The sequence below is a fragment of the Limulus polyphemus genome, unplaced genomic scaffold (assembly GCF_000517525.1).
Source record: "Limulus polyphemus unplaced genomic scaffold, Limulus_polyphemus-2.1.2 Scaffold4835, whole genome shotgun sequence".
Lineage (NCBI taxonomy): Eukaryota > Metazoa > Arthropoda > Merostomata > Xiphosura > Limulidae > Limulus > Limulus polyphemus.
The window spans coordinates 29,900-47,029 of record NW_013670445.1 but is presented as its reverse complement, the minus strand read 5'-3'; the positions used below and the strand labels follow the sequence as shown (position 1 = coordinate 47,029).

At 31.9% G+C, this 17,130-nt stretch overlaps 1 protein-coding gene across 5 annotated transcripts in view; it reads left to right on the top strand.

The window, feature by feature from the left end:
- The first annotated feature begins 530 nt into the window (after positions 1-530).
- LOC106471754 (N-acetylgalactosaminyltransferase 7-like) overlaps positions 531-17,130 on the top strand; it is a 37,935-nt gene continuing 21,335 nt past the window's right edge. The window contains exons 1-6 of one of the 5 annotated variants that reach the window (XM_022400361.1): positions 531-690; positions 1,118-1,446; positions 1,631-1,866; positions 2,817-2,983; positions 7,428-7,635; positions 12,847-13,023. In XM_022400361.1, the coding sequence (XP_022256069.1) occupies positions 1,315-1,446; positions 1,631-1,866; positions 2,817-2,983; positions 7,428-7,635; positions 12,847-13,023 (920 nt within the window). In that variant the 5' untranslated portion in view covers positions 531-690; positions 1,118-1,314. Of the gene's footprint in view, positions 732-846; positions 1,043-1,117; positions 1,447-1,630; positions 1,867-2,816; positions 2,984-7,427; positions 7,636-12,846; positions 13,024-17,130 lie in introns of those variants that run through there. The other 4 variants (XM_013932377.2, XM_022400362.1, XM_022400363.1 and 1 more) reach the window with 4 other exon arrangements.

Below are 17,130 nucleotides of genomic sequence, written 5' to 3'. Positions count from 1 at the left end.
ATTGCTATTGCATTTTTTAAGTTGAGTTGAACAATTTACGATGGCATGAAGCTATGGATCACGTAATTAGCTACCAGTCACTTGAACAATATATGAAAGTTTGTTTGTTTGTTCTGAATTTCACGCAAAGCTACACGAGGGGTATCAGCGCTAGCCGTCCTTAATTTAGCAGTGTAAGACTAGAGGGAAGGCAGCTAGTCATCACCACCCACCGCCCACTCTTGGGCTGCTCTTTTACCAACGAATAGTTTGATTGATCGTCACATTGTAACGCTACCACGGCTAAAAGGGCGAGCATGTTTGGTGTGATGGGGATTCGATCCCGTGACCCTCAAATTGCGAGTCGAGCGCCCTAATCACCTGGCCATGCCGGGCCATATATGAAAGACTACAGTGGTTATGACAGTTTTATTAAAATTCCACTAGAAGACAGATAATTATAATTTTATCAAACAGAAAGAATAATTATCATATACTGTTATAAAGAAGTAAACAAAAGCAGAAGCCGTCTCAATTCTTTTTTATACACCAGAGGGAGGTAATGTTTTTGACATGTGCTGACGTGTTGCAAACGTTTTAAAAAAGTTTAAACAAAATTAATAACGTAAATTGTAATTTGTTGTATATGAAAAAAGAAGAAGAATTTTACATATTCTGTAGTCCGGACAGTTCCTTTTTTTTTATCAGTTAGTGAGTATTGTTTTGAAGGGTTTAGTCACTTCAATTAGTCAGTAAGTACTACTACTACTTCAATGGTTGTAAGTTCTACTAGTACTTAATCAGTTAGTGGTAATAGTGCCAGTTTAAGGACGTGGCTGTGGGCTTACACTGAAAGTTACACATTTGTAATTTGTAAGATAATCAGGTCAGTTAAACTGAAAATCGGAGAGTCGTGCCTTCTTGTTATGGTGATGTTATTATTCTTACTGCACGTACTTGTTAACAACTTGAAAGGTGATCTTATTGAAGTTTACAAGATTATCCACAGAATAAATTGGATGAAAGCCTGTGATTTCTTTGTGCTGTATTCTAAGATAATAGGGTGAGTGGATAAAATGTTTAAGATTTGGAAAAGACAGGCTTGATTATAATTAAGACAGTTTTATTTTTTTGACAGGATGATTGACATGGAATGAATTATCATCAGAAGTAGTGGAGGCCTGCACATTAGAGGAGTTTAAGAGGGGAAGATCTAAATAATTGTATGAAAGTTGCCCTTATTAAACATTTCTTATGATTTAGAATATCAGATAATAATTTCTTATTACTAGATTGGTGATATTTGTGCAGATATATTTCTATAAAGAAGTGAAAATGCTCTTACTACGGAGGGGTCGACTGTTGAAAGTTAGCCTTTTAATCATCATTTTGATATTGACTGTAGCTTTTTTCATGCCCAAACCAAAAAGTCAAGAAGTTGAGCAACAAGAAAAATTAATCAAAAAAGTAAGTGTTTACTTAGCTACTTAACTGTGTAATTCATTCAGATTGTTGTTTTTCTTACAATGTGATTAAGGGATTAAAATTGGATTTTATTCTGATGTTTTTCATTAAGATATTGTTTTTTATTTTAGTTTTAAATGTGGTCTGTTTTTGGCTAAAGCTTATGTATTTACTTCAAACTTTGAAGGATACACACCTTAGCCTAAAGCAAAGACCGATATACAAGGAAGGAATTCTTGGAAATTTTGAACCAGTTCCCTCTAATACAGTGCGAGAAGGACCTGGAGAAGGTGGGAAACCCTATGCTGGTAGAGGAGAAGACCAGAATGAAGTTGCCTCAGTGATGATGGAGTATGGAATGAACATGGTGGTTAGTAATCAAGTGACCCTTGACCGGTCTATCCCTGATATTCGGCATGAGGAGTGAGTAGTTTTAATCTCTGTTGTTTTTTTTTGTGTATCGTTACCTTATTATTATTTCATCATTTTGTTAGCATGTGTATTGTTTTTCTAGTTACATGTATGTTAGTTATATGAGAAGATATGTAGATGAGTATATTTCATACCACAACAGGAAGTTATATAAACCAGAAACAGAATAACATACATTGGTATTGCAGTAAATAATCTACACTAGCATAACTGTATTGACATATGTTTTTTATTTCTAGCAGAATGGTTAATTTGTAGTATATTATAAGGTATTAAAGTAATTTTTGCTGAAAATATAAAGCTAAAATCAGATTGTTGAAAATTAATGTACAGTGTGTAGTAAGAAATTTTCTCCTATTTTGCAGTGGACTTGTAACTTTAAAGTAGTTGCTAAACATTATTTTAAAAATAACACTTTGATGGGAAAACAAATTTTCAGAATGAAAGCTAGGTTTTGATACATTTCAACTTATCACTTACAATGAATATTAAAATATATGAAGTTATTGAAATTATATTATTGTTAGGTAACACATCTATATTGGTTGGAATGTGGGTGACATTATTAATCACACTAAATCATTTATCAAGGATGTTGTAACATACCACCTTAGTCAAAAATATTGATAAATCATTAAACAAGATAATTCACTTGAACATTTTCTCCATTTATGCTTATATAAAACATTGTATTCTATACAATAGAATTATAATTTTAATGTATGTATTGATAATTTTTTACCTATATTAACATACTGTGTCTTCAATAAAATATTTAGTTCATTGGGCATACAGTATGTCAAGAAAGTCCAATCTAAAGAAGCCTTGAATGACATCATTTTAGAAAAGACTTACAAGTTACAAAATTTAGAAGTGTAATGATTTTAATTAGTATTTTGTACTGAATCTGAAAGTAAATAAAAACAGTTTTGTTTTTACAGATGCCGTTACTGGCATTATCCAGAGAATTTACCTAGTACAAGTGTTGTTATTGTGTTCCATAATGAAGGATGGTCAACACTACTACGAACAATCCACAGTGTTCTAAACCGATCTCCACCCCAGTTTTTGAAAGAAGTTGTTTTAGTTGATGATGACAGTGATAAAGGTGTGTGTGTGTGTGTGTGTGTGTACACATATATATACATGATAGTTTGTCACTCTTATATGTTTTTGTGCTGCAGTTGTCAAGCGGCAGTTAAGAGGAAACTGTATGCCATTAACACAGGTATAAACACCTATAAAATTCAATAGAATATTATTTATTTAATACCCACATGTGCTCTCCACTTATGAATATTTCCTATAGAATAGTGCATCCCATCTGCTTCAGTTCCTATTTCACAATGGATTCTTTAAGAGAAATATTTACTTGAAATTTATTAACTGCATAAATGTTAGAAATTAATTTTAGCTCATTCTTATGATACATTTAACTTTTTTTTTTATAATTTCCATATTTTATTTTCTTGAGATCATACGTAAAAGCATTGCAATCAGTGAGACTTGTCCTTCAGTACAAGAGTTAAGTAAATAGTGACTTTATTCAAAATATATTATTAATGTATATTATTAATTCATTAAAGTAATTTATATTGTGTTTGTCATAGATTTAAAGCAACTATTTAGTGTCAAGTTAATTTTAGTTTGTCAGGTCTCAACCTTAACTTTTGAAAGCATAACAACATCATTATTACTCCCTAAAATTAACTGTAACTGTTTCATAATTAATTATTTAATATAGTAAATGTTAATAAGTATGTATATATATTCTACTTATATGTATAGATAGATCGTCTGTGTCATGTTTTTTTCCAATTATGTTTGAAGATCAAAACTTTTTTAATATGTATTGAACAGTGCTTTTATATCTATTGTGACTATTTCACAAAAGTTAAAAATTGTTCAGTTTGAGAGAAAATTGGCCTATCTAGGCCACAACTGCCTGGATTGAAAAAGTCTGTAGTACTCCACTGATGACAGTCTACCTGTACTAAAATGTGTTTTATTAAAATTGGATTTCTACTGCTTGTGCATTCATTACTATTAAAAGTAATTGATGCAATAATTTCTTTCTAAAGATGGGGAGTTAATGTAAGTATGTGTTAAAAACTTCCAAAACACATACAGCCATATAAGGATAAACACTGTTTTGAAAAGAAAAATTACTGTGTACAACTAAAATCATTGTACCAGTTAGTTATAGTAAGTATTATATTATTAAAAGTTATGATTTAAATGTCAAAATAGCAAAACATTAGAAGCAAATAAGCCTAACATATTTATTAATTATGGACAATTTATGAAAAAATCAACTGAAGCTTATGTGATTTCTATTTTATTATTACCTCCAATGAGCAGATTCCATATTTCTAACCACACCTCTGGCAAACTGCACTGGCTCACGTGCTAATTACTATTGCAACCAACCAAATGAATTTAACGTGTAGTCTTATTATCACCAATTTCCTGATACTTAGCCTGAGTATGTCATGCAGCTGAAACCAGCATAGCACAAGTAAATGAAACAATCTTGTTAATCACAATTCTAGTAACCTTCTGTACTCTGAACTTTGCCATATAAACAACTGAAATGCTTGTATCACAAGTGTATTGATACTCCATAGTAAGGATCTGTGAATCTTCTTTCTGAAATGTGTACTAGCAATTTTTTCTTGTGCCTTTTAAGTTTTAGTAGAAAGCCTGCAACACTAACCAGAAGTTTGATAGTGTGCTAGCATTAATTTCAAATCCCATTTGTAGATAAACATAACTTGTAAATGTTTGCAAGCTGGAATGAAAAAGTGGAACATTAAACAGCAATTTGGTAGTTTGCTAGCATTAATTTCAAACCCTGTTTGTAGATAAACATACATTGTAAATGTTTGCTTGCTGGAATGAAAAATTGCAAAAGAAGGATTTTCTCTTCCAAGTTATCTTTTTTTGAAAATGTTCATGAATGATGTATGCTTATATATTGTAGCTTTAATTATAATTTGATGATATATTTTTGTTGGTTAATATCAGTAAAAATAACTTATTTTTAATAAGCAGTTAGAAAGATACTGTATTTGTGTGTGACTACTAAATACTGACATTGAATGTAAAACTATTAAGTATAATATAAAGTAAAAAATGTAGCATTGTTATTTACCTTATTAACTAGGCTTGACTATCACATTTTCAATTATAAACTTAATAAAGTGTTCAAATACAGTTATGTGACCCAAATGAAGTATCAATCATTATTATAACAGTAGTAGTAAGAAGAAATTTGCTAACAACTGTTGTATTATCAGGTTTTTTTGTAACTCATTAGAGATTTAAATAGATGGATGGATTATACAGATTTATTACAGGTATTTAGTAACTGGTTAATGTGCTTATCAAATTTCAAACTAGAAATATTTGGCTTTCTTCATAGTCAGGGATACAGAACATATGTGTGTGTTTCAGAAATAGAAATCATTGTGTGGAATTTACACAGGCTGTAAAACCCAAATATAGGTTGCATGCTTTGAAGTATGTTTTTTTTTGACAGAATAAAATTTAGATTCTAGTGACTTACAGCTGTGCAATTAATTTCATTATTCAATATAATTGATTACCTATGAGCATCAATTACGTCAATTAATGTCATGTAAAATAATCGATTAATCAAAATTACGATTAAGTCAGTTGTTATGAAAATAATAAACTAGTTTGAATTAATATTCCTATTATTACCATTTTCAATTATTTCAGCTGTCCAAGTAATTGAAATATTGCCATTGTGGTTTCTTGTTATTATTTTTGATTAACTCGAGGTTCTTCATATTAGATGATGAGGAACACACTTTAAGGCAAAACGTTGTACATTTGTTGTTATGTTAAACTTGTATTAAATAGTATCTTCATTACACATTCAAGCCGTCTCCAAGCATCATTGTTCTTCATATTAATTGACAAGTGTTATGACTCATGAAAATAATCAACTAACTGAAATTAGTGTTTCTGATTATAACTATTTTCAATTGTTCCAACTGTCCAAGTTTTGTGAGAATAGTTGATTAATTGAATGCAATTGGTTAATGAGCCTGACAATTAATCAATGTGGAAATTCCATTTATCACCCAACCTTAGTGGCCATTCATATAATTACCAACAAAAAGGACAAATGTATAATTAACAATGTAGACAATGTATGGAAAATAAGTATTTATGGTTTTCTTTCATATATATTTTTTAAATCAGTTATAGATGTAAAATATACTCAGCATATAAGTTAAGTATCTTTTGGTGGAAAGTAGCATAAATACATTAACATACATGGCTTTTTATGAAATGTAGGACATTTGATGTCAACACCTATAGGATTAGAGGAGCATAACTGTTTTTGTATGATAACATTAAAACTCTAGCACCAGCTTTGTAGCAACTGCTAAACTTTGGCATTACTGTTATTACTAGTATCTTGAGGTAATGAATGATATTTTGACATTAAAAGCAGCTTTTTTTTCTTTCCAAATAGCTAGGAATATTGTCTGAAACAGTCAGAATTCTAATTGCAGAACATGTGAAGTACTTGAACAAAATGCTAATTAAAAATAAGCTTTAGATTCTAACCTTAATAATTTAAATAAAACCAAGAAAAAATGATTCTTTCCAGAGATTTAATTTAATTATCTTATTAAGGGAAAAGAAGTTATAAGAGTAATTGTTACTAAAATTATTCAGCTGGGTGGCTATTTATAAGTTATTTGTATGCTCACTTGAAATCTGTATATGTGTTTCCAGAATTTTCTAAGGAATTTTAGGACAATTACAGTAATTTGTCTGTTTATAGGCTTGGGAAGCTCCTTAGACATTTGAAAATATTGGTATGGTGTATTTTTTTCATTAAGCTAGTTAAACCTTCTTTTCTAACGTGGGTAATTTATAGAAAACATGAAAGCAGAATGGTATCAAAACAAGCTGATGTAGATTATGTTTATAGAATCTCTTCAAACACTACTTTAAGCTAGTAGTTTGCATTTCTCTAAACTTCATCCTTGTAAAATGTAACATGAAAATATACTAAAACATAAACCAGTGTCAGACATAGCTGTACATATATTTTTAGGGAAAAAAGTTTGAGATACTCTTTTATAACCTGAGCACTTTTGAAAGGTGGATCTTTCTTTCTCAGGAGCAAACTGGGTTATAGGGTTTTTATTCATTTCTATCAAGACTTCTTGAACCTACGTATTTTCTAACATCCTGGTATATTCTTCTGTCAGTTTAGAACTAAATTCTTCTGATTTTTCTTAATTAACTGTATCACATTCTAACAAATAAATAAGACAGTCTAAATTCATCCTAGAAACCAATGAAATTTCCATAATTTTGATACTTTCATTTTGTATAATTGGATGGATGATTTTTGTTTATTAAGGTAAAAAAAAAGCAAAAATTGTATGTACTTATATATGTGTGTGTATGTATGTATATATACACACCTGCATATGATACTTCAAAGGTTTGTATCATAGTTTGTAATTTAATTTGAGTTTGTTTGTTTTTTATATTAATAGAGCACCTGAAAGGACAACTAGAGGATTACATTCGTCAGTTTAAAGGAAAAGTACGATTGCTGCATAACAAACAGCGTGAGGGCTTGATCCGTTCTCGTACATTTGGAGCACAAGAATCAAAAGGAGATGTGGTACTGTTTCTGGATGCCCACTGTGAGGTGAATACTAACTGGCTTCCACCATTACTGGCTCCTATATACATGAACAAGTAAGTTGTTTAAGATGACTGGCTTTCACCATTACTGGCTTCTAAATGCATGAACAAGTTGTTTAACACTAACCGGCTTCCTCCATTTTCCTGGTTTCTGTATACTATACATGAACGAGTAAGTGGTTTAACTCTCTCAACATGGGCTTGGTCGATTTGACTGACCACGTGACCTCTTTGTACTCCTATAAAGTCTTTATAGATTTGATACTACTAAATTTTAATATAGTATGTATATCTTCACAAAATTTGGCAGTCTTTCAGTAAATATTGAAAAGTCACGTGACCTCTTTGTACTCCTATAAAGTCTATAGATTTGATACTACTAAATTTTAATATAGTATGTATATCTTCACAAAATTTGGCAGTCTTTCAGTAAATATTGAAAAGTCATATTTTTTTGTGAAGTTATTTTAATAAACTAAAAAAAAGATTTGTCCATGAATATATTGAGTATTTGTTTTAAATAGTTCTGTGTGTAAATTGATTTCTACGCAAATATTAAGAATACTTTTCTTCATCTCAAAAATCTCAGATTTGATGTGTGTAATCTCTAAAACCTTCTAAATACGTTTCAAATGTTTGTTTTCAGTAAAACTTTATATTTTTTCTGTTATTTTCCCTACCCTAATTCTATACAAGGTTGATCATTCTGACCGACCTTGTAACCACCAAAATAAATATAGAAATAAATCTAAATTACCTTTTATTCTTTTTAGAATGACTTCAAATTGTAACATGAAACTACATTCATTTATCCGCAGTAGCTTTAAACTTGTAACAGTATACATCTATTTATAATTAAATTTTATTGTTTTGTTGCCGTTTGAAACATGTCTAACTATTTGTGCCATTATAAGTGGTAAATCACTTGGGGAACATGGAGCTCATGTTATGCCATTGAATTACATTACCCATGGGTTGTTTGCATGCGTTACTTGTGAAACATTTTTATTATATTATTATTATTATTTATTTTACCTAATCTAACTTTAACTAACCTAACAAGATCCATATTTTTACATTTTAATTACTTTTATAATAATAAATAAAGAATAAACATGAAAAACAAGAAATATAATACTTACCCGATTCATTTTTTTTTTTGCTATCAATTGTCAATGACACTTAACCCTACTTTTTTTATATCAATGGTAGTAATGTGCTGAATAATTTTTATTTAATTAAATATTGCACCAAAGAACATAGACTAATAACATACAAAAGTAGACAATTTCGCCTAACTATCACAATGTTTCTGGCTTTCTAACTCTGCTACAAGAACCATTACAATATCATCCAAGCTAGTTGTTGTCTTTCCCATGGGAACAAAACTTGTACCAACAGTGAAATTGACAATTCTTCATTCAGAAAACAACATTATATAATATATCATTTGATAGATGAAAACCTTCTCTATCTATTAGTTATAGATAATATGGAATTAAACATAAGAGAGAACTATTAACAAGTCCTGAAAGAGAGGATGTGACAGGTGGGTGTGGCACGAAGGATGTGATTTTCCATTTGTTGGCTCTGTAACCAAACAAAATTGAAGGCTATAAAAACTAGTTTTGTCTGAGCAATGACGATTTTATAGAGAGTAATTTACATTGAATTTGATACTTATTGGAGGGGTGATGGGTAAAATAGAGAAGAGGGGATGCCTAGAATAAAATGTGTCACACTAAAGGAAATTCAGGATTTTGATTTAATATTGCCTTATAAAATTAAGAACTTAAAACTTGTCTACTATTGAAATATGGATTATTAGCTAAAATTTTATGTTGTACTAATTGGTATAACATAAACAAAAAGTAGATTAATAAATTTTTTAATGTAAGATACTAAAGCCTCGTGATATGCACAGTAAAGGATGCCTGTGGCAATAGGGTTAATATTGACTGGTTTTTATGTACATGAACAAGTAAGTAGTTTAATGTGAACAGGCTTCTGTATACTATACATGAAAAAGTAAGTTGTTTAACTGGCTGGTTTCTTCCATTACTAGCTCCTATAAGCATGAACAAGAAAGCTCTTTAACACTAACTAGTTTTTCCTATACTGGCTCCTATATACATGAATAGCTAAATTGTTTGAGACTAAATAGTTTCCCACAATTATTGGAAGTGTTTACTTGTTGATTTTTTTATGGTATTTAGGAAAACTCATATATCCCCTTTTTATTGGGATGCTTGAAGATTTATGACTTTTAAATATCTTTGGTTGTGGTATTTAATATTTTAATATATACAAAGAAACTAAAGTATGTAAATAGAATAGAGACATTGGTTTCTGGCTTTTTGTAGTATTTTATTTCACTAAATGGTTTGATCCAGTTATAACAATTGAAAAAACTTGAGAAAAACACTATAATGATGACTGTACTTTATGAATAGTTTTTATTTGCAATGTTTCAGAACTAGCCACCGTAAGTATACTATTTTGTTTGTGGTTGCCTTTCTTAAACTGTGTAAATAATTTCAGTACTTGTCACTACAGTTAGTGTGCTTAGGAACTTCTTGATAACATTTTATATGAAATGTAACATAGAAGAACTGTTCACAATACTTTTTCAGTGATCTAAGGCCTTTACTAGAGTATTGGAAATAATTATAGACAAAATTCACATGTGATACACATACAGAAGTCACAGACAATAAGTTTCCAACACCACTGAGTTGCATTCCACACTTATATTGATCTACCAACAAGCTTTGCTCTATACATTGACCATGATATTGCTCTGTTCTTTGCCATTTAACAAATTATTGTTGATTATACCATCGTGAGATCTGATTTCCATTTGAAATTTTTCATTTGGTTATCTCTCCTAGGCATTGGTGTTTGAGCAGCTACACATACATTTAGGTCACTTTGTGTCAATGTTACTGTTCTGGAATTTATTCACAGCTATATTAACAGATAGATCGTTGGTAAGATTTCTACTAGATTGTCATGTATCACATAAAGAACATATTTCAAGTTACTTATATCACTTTCTATCTTGACCATTTATATTATCAAGACGATTAGTTTTACATACCTTGTTTAGAACTTTTGTCATTTCGGTCCCAAGAGCCATGAGTGCATTCACCACATTAGTGTTGGGAATATTATGTCTACCTGTACTTTTATAGGCATTATGCTGGTGTAGCACTATCTGATTGGTTTACTGACAGTCAGTTACAATGTCAAATCAACATTTGACTGTACCTTAATGCATTTTATGTTCATTTTATTTGCTGTTTCCATAATTTTTTTCAAATACTGTAAGTTCATTAGTAATAAATATTTTCCAAAGATGGCATTGAATATTCTAAATTTTACTTTATCAACAAAAGATAATGTTCTGGGTGAGAAGTTAAAGGAACTTTTGTGGAAACAAAAATATTGTATCATGCAGATATATATCTGTGACATCCATTTTTTATACATTTTAGAATACTTTTAAGGAAACTAAATTTTGAGCTCTAAGTGATGTTTGTGGTTTCCCTTCTGAAATCTTGTATCCAAATAAAGGGAAACTTGATGGTTGACAAAAACATTGAAATTCTTTGTATGAATTTTTTGTCCCAAAAATGAGAGTCCAGGTGTGGAGCTGGCAATGCTGTTGTTGTCTCTTTTCCTTTCCTTGAAGACCTAGAGTTGGAGGCAAATGCATGGCCACTTTTGAAGCTTAGATCGGCTGGAAAAAACCTGGAAATGCTATGAAGGTTTGGGTGAATTCTCAGTTAAGTTTTCTAATGTATCTGAAGAGTTTGACACTAATATTATTGTGATATTAACCATAATGATAAAGACTGACAAGGAATAAAATTTTCATAATGAATCATACAAATTGAAAACCAGTTAATAATAGTGGATAGATACTGCTTGACAGAGCCCACCATCAGGTCATTTTGGGCACTGTAACTGTGTAAGTAAAAGCTTTCAGAAAATGTATACATAAATGATATATTAAACTGGCAGATTGAAAGATGAATGGAGAAGTTATAGCTTCAACTATACTATAAGTGAGAGGAGAATACGTAAGCTTCTAGTCATATATCTTCAGATGTAGTAGGATATAGTACAGATATAAGGACTGATTAATGATGAGCATAGTATAGACTTAAAGTGACTTTTATTTGCCATGATCCTTGGGGTTTTTCCAGATGCTTCTTATTATTTGAATAGAAATTCTGATTTATAGTGGTCTTTGGGGATTTTCCAGATGTTCCTTAGTAATTATAGAGTGACTTTTACTTACAATGATCTTTGGGGATTTCCCAGATGCTCCTCATTATTTATAGAGGGACTCTTGTAGCAGTCTTTGGTGATTTTCCAGATACTGCTTGGTAGTTATAGAGTGACTTTTGCTTACAGTGATCTTTGGGAATTTCACAGATGCTTCTGAAATTTTACAGAAGAATGAAAAATAATACAGAAGCTTACTAGCTACACCTGTACAAAATAGAATGTCTACCTGTAGACATATCTGATGTTTGCATGTTGCATAATCAAAGAAATATGTCCAGGCATTTTTATTTTTCTGACAACAGACATTTTTCTAGATGAGCAACTATATATGAATGACCTGTTAAAGGTTAAGGTTAAATCTATGCAGGAAACCTTATTTCTTATTTTCTCCTATAATAGCTTGTGGATCCCACATTGGACATTCATTTATTTGTGTAAGGTCAGTTCTTATTTCAGTAATGTTAGTGACATAAAATTTATGAATTAACAGGTTTATTTATTTTAGAGAACTTTATATTTTTGATATAAGATACATTAAATGAAGTTTAAAGTATCCTAATCCTGTGTATGGTGTGAAAAAATGTTCCAAATTATTTTAAAATTTATACCATATGTAACCAGTATAGTACACAGTGTTTGGTTTTGCTTTTTTTATTTCAACTAGGAGACAGAAATAATTGATTATTGGTTACTTCTTATATAATACATTGAGCTAAGTCATAAGTATATGGAAGTTAAAAAACATTCTACTATTGTACAATGAAATTATAATACAACAGTAGTATCTACTTCTAGAAATAATATAAATGGTAGAACATTTGTTTGTTTTTTTCTGCTAGCTTCAAGCTAGTAGAAATTGTTTTTATTGGCATAATGTATCAAATCAATGTTTCATTGATGGAACAGCTCCTTCTTAAAACTGTCTATGAATATTGTAAACTTCCTAAGTTGCTTTTATTTGTTTTTTAGCACAGTGATGACAGTTCCAGTGATCGATGGAATCGACAAGGATACTTTTGAATATCGTCCCGTGTATCGTGGAAACACCCACTTTCGAGGGATTTTTGAATGGGGAATGTTATACAAGGAAACTGAGATCCCTGAAGAAGAAATGAAGGAAAGAAAATATTTTAGTGAACCTTACAAGTTAGTAGAAATAACCACAAGTGGCCATATAATTATGAAACATAATAATACAGTGGAAATAACATTAAAAATTTAGATGTAAGAATATTCTTTAATTACAAATATATGAAGATAATTCCAATAACAAATATATTACGTTTTTCATATCAGTTGGGTCACAATTTCAGTACTCAAATTGCTGATGCTTGGCTATTCAAAGCAGTTCTTTGCTTAGTGATCAGGTGTCTTATGCACACCTGTATATAAACTGAATGAACACCACATTTTCTACAGCTAAATGATTATACTATTATTAGTTTGAAGATCAGAAATGGGCACAGTTCTATCAGACTTTGATATACATTTGTTATACCTAAATCATTTTGATTCCTAAATTACTTAAAACACTGTACACGTGCAGGCCAGCACTAAAAATACTATTTGTATTTGTAAATTGACCTTCATGATAGATAATGGTCTGAAATACCCTAAAGAACACTTACAGAAACAATGTATTGTTATTAAAGAAAAAACAGATATTAATCTGTGTGTAATCATTGGTATTTCTATTGAGAATAAAGAGAGAATTAACCCCTTCACTCTGACTGCACTCTTTTAACTCCTTTCCGACATGGTACATCACCTCTTCTCACATGTGTAGCTAATCTCATTCAGTGTTGTCCTCTATACACAAAACTTTTTTGCATGCCACAAGCCTTGATCTCCCACATATCCCATGAACAATGTGGTTCAACTGCATCTTGCATGTAAATCATCATGTGACAACCCTTCACCAGGAGTGCGACACACCCTCCTGACGCATGTGATTTCCTCTATTCAATTCTACTAAACTATCTCCTCTTGTTAGGCAGTGATCTAGTGCAGATGTTTTTTTATTGTGGTCTCTTCATGTGTTTTTCTTTAACATTTCTATGGACTAGAAATTTCATTTAAATGTTTTACTACAGTATGTTTTCTGTAGTTTTGATGTGATAACTTGCCTTTTTTTCTTCATTTTTTTAAATTCTTCACCATTTATGATGAATTCTGAAATTCATGTTACCACTTCAGATTTTATTCCACCTACTTCCAGCACAATTACACAGGCTTCAGGAAAGGGACCTCAACTGAGGAATTTTTGCTTTAATTCGTCAGAAGATTGATCGTTATATGAGTTGACCTTCTTCTCCCAATACTGTTTGACTTCCTCATGAATCTTTCGAACCTACTCATAATGGGGAGGATTTTGACAGCCTATTTCCTTCACCTAACTATGCTGTGCTTTCCCAAGCCTCTCCTGCATATTCTGCTAGGCCTAACTCAGCCTTTTTAGATATGATTTCTTAGGTGTGTTTTGTTTTATCCATTTCTACGATTTCTTATGATTTTGTTCCTTCCTTATTACATGGCACACCTTCCTCAGAGTATTTTGTTTTTCCTCCTCCTCCTCCTTCTCCCTATACGAGGTTCTATTGCATCAGGGTTCATGCTCAGCATTTGTTTTTCGTTTGAGAGCAGGTGCTAGCATGCCTCACCCTCCATGAGTCTTGGATCTGTTTGCCTTGGCTTGCAATCAGGCTGATCAATCTTTTCTTGATTCTCTGTAGTTGGAGTAATTTTTTCCTGTATGAAAGGCTGACCCTGAAAATCCTATCCATTTATTCCACGCACAGTTTATCTGCCTTCATCTTAACCTTACTGCACTCCTACAGTATATATCTTCCATAAATTTCCTTTCTGAAGCACTCCACCAATCTCCTAAGGGTTTTTCTGGGGATACCTTTTCCTTAATTACTTCTACATTGGTTTGTTTGTCCTCTTCAGCTCTATCCCTTTACATGGGGTTTCTTTGGTGTTGGGATGTTCAGCTTATCTTATGGATGGCTTTTTTTTCTTCATTGGTCCATATTTGGTGATATTCCTGAGTCTTTGGAATCACTTGTAGAATCTGTAAAGCAACAATCACCCCTTTCATCCTTGGTTTCTCTTTTGTCTCATTCTGAGCCATTACAATCTCCTGCTCTTGTTACCCATCCTTTACTTGTTCCTACCACTAGGGGTTCAACTATTTATCATGTTTCTCGACGTAGGTTTCATCATCGCCAGCAGTACTGGTGACTATCCTGTGGGTTCTGGTCCAGTGGGGGTGCATTTGGCCAATTTTATTTCCGTATGGCTGGAATTCACTACCAATCCTTGGGTTATCCAGGTTTTGTCAGAAGGATTTTTCATCCATTTCCTTTCACCACGCTTGTTGTCTTCTGTACTGATATTCTTTCCATTACTTTGGGATCGTAATATCAGTGAGCATCTATTCGAGGTGGTGCAAACTCTTCTATTACAGAAAGATATCAAGCCTGTCAGTCAACCTTCCCCAGGGTTTTACTCCAGACTTTTTGTGGAGTCCTGTGATTGATCTGACCTGCTTCAGTCACTTTTCATATCTTCCACATTTTACCATGGAGTTTTTCTCTCACTGTGGTGGACTTTTTCTCTGGGACTGTGGGTGATCAAGGTAGAAATCTCGATTGCTTATCTCCATATTCCTATTTCTTATCAGTCACAACACTATCTTTGGTTTATCCACCACAAGGTTGTGTGTCAGTTTCTTGCCTTGCCCTTTGGGCTTGCTTTGGCTCTGTATGTCTTATGTCGGGTGGGCAAAACTTTTGTCTGACTTCTGCATGCTTGGAGGTTGCACTTACACCACTACATGGATGAATGGCTTCTGTTAGCTCATTCCTAACAGAAATCTCCACAAACACACTCACCTGCTTCTTACAGAAGCAGCTTGAGTGGGTTAAATTTTCAAGTTGGAGAAGTATTTCCTGTTACCTATCCAATATCTTATCCATTTGGGTGATTTCTTCAACACACACACCTCAGCTGGGCCCAACCTTCTCAAATTCGACTCCATTCAATAGAGCTTTCAGTTTTCCATGCTCTTGCTGCTCCCTCTCTTTCTGTTCACGAGGTTCTATTGCTTTTGGGGACTTAAGCTTCAATGGAGGCATTTATTCCCTTGGGTTGTGCACATATGCTGTCTCTTCAGTGGATGCTGCATGACCAATGGAATCATGCTCGGGATCCCCTAGATTCTCTCATTACCCTTCTTCCTTCTCTTTTAGACAATCTGTATTGGTGGTTGAACAACGATGACACGTTGTTAGGTGTACTGCTTCCTCTACCTCATACGGATTTGCATCTATTCACAGATACTTCTCTCCACGGTTGGAGGAGGCATGGGTCAATCAGCAGGAGGCTTCCAGACAATGTTCTCCAGCTGAGAGACCTTATCATATAAACATATTGGAGCTTCTGGCAGTACAACGTGGTTTGGATCACCTTCTTCCTTTTCTACAGAATTGACTTGTCATGATACATTCCAATAATTTGACAGTGGTGGCTTATATCAATCACCAAGGAAGCACCCATTCCTGTTCCCTTTGTCCATGAATATATTGAGTTTTTTTTTTAAATAGTCCATGGGCAAAGTAATTTTCATGTTAAAATTAAAAATACTTTTCCTCATCTCAAAAATCTCATATTTCCTTTGTGTAATCCCTAAAACCTAAATGCATTTCATACGTTTTTATTCAGTAAAACTTTATATTTTATCTGTTATTTTCTATACCATAACTCAAAGTGGGATCAATCAATTCAACTAACCTTGTAACCATAAAAAGAAAGAAATAAACCTAAATTAATATTTTTTCTTTCTAGAATGACTTCAAATTGTAACATGAAACTACATTCCTTTATCCTATTTAGCTCTAAGTTCAAAACATTATACATCTATTTATAACTATGTTTTATTGTTTTACTGCCCTTTGAATCATGTGTAACTACTATCTGCACCATTATAAGTTGTAAAGTATTTGGGGAATGTGCAGCTCATGTTACGCTATCAAATTACATTACTCACGAGCTACTCGCGTGTGTGCCTTGTGAACCATTTTAATTATATTATTGTTATTACTTATTTTACCTAATCTAGTCTCAAATAACTTAAAAAGATCTGTATTTTTATTTTAGTTGCTTTTACAATAATAAATAAAGAATAAATATGATAAACAAGATATAAAGTACTTATCTAATCTTCTTTTTTCTTTTCTTTTTCCTCCAACA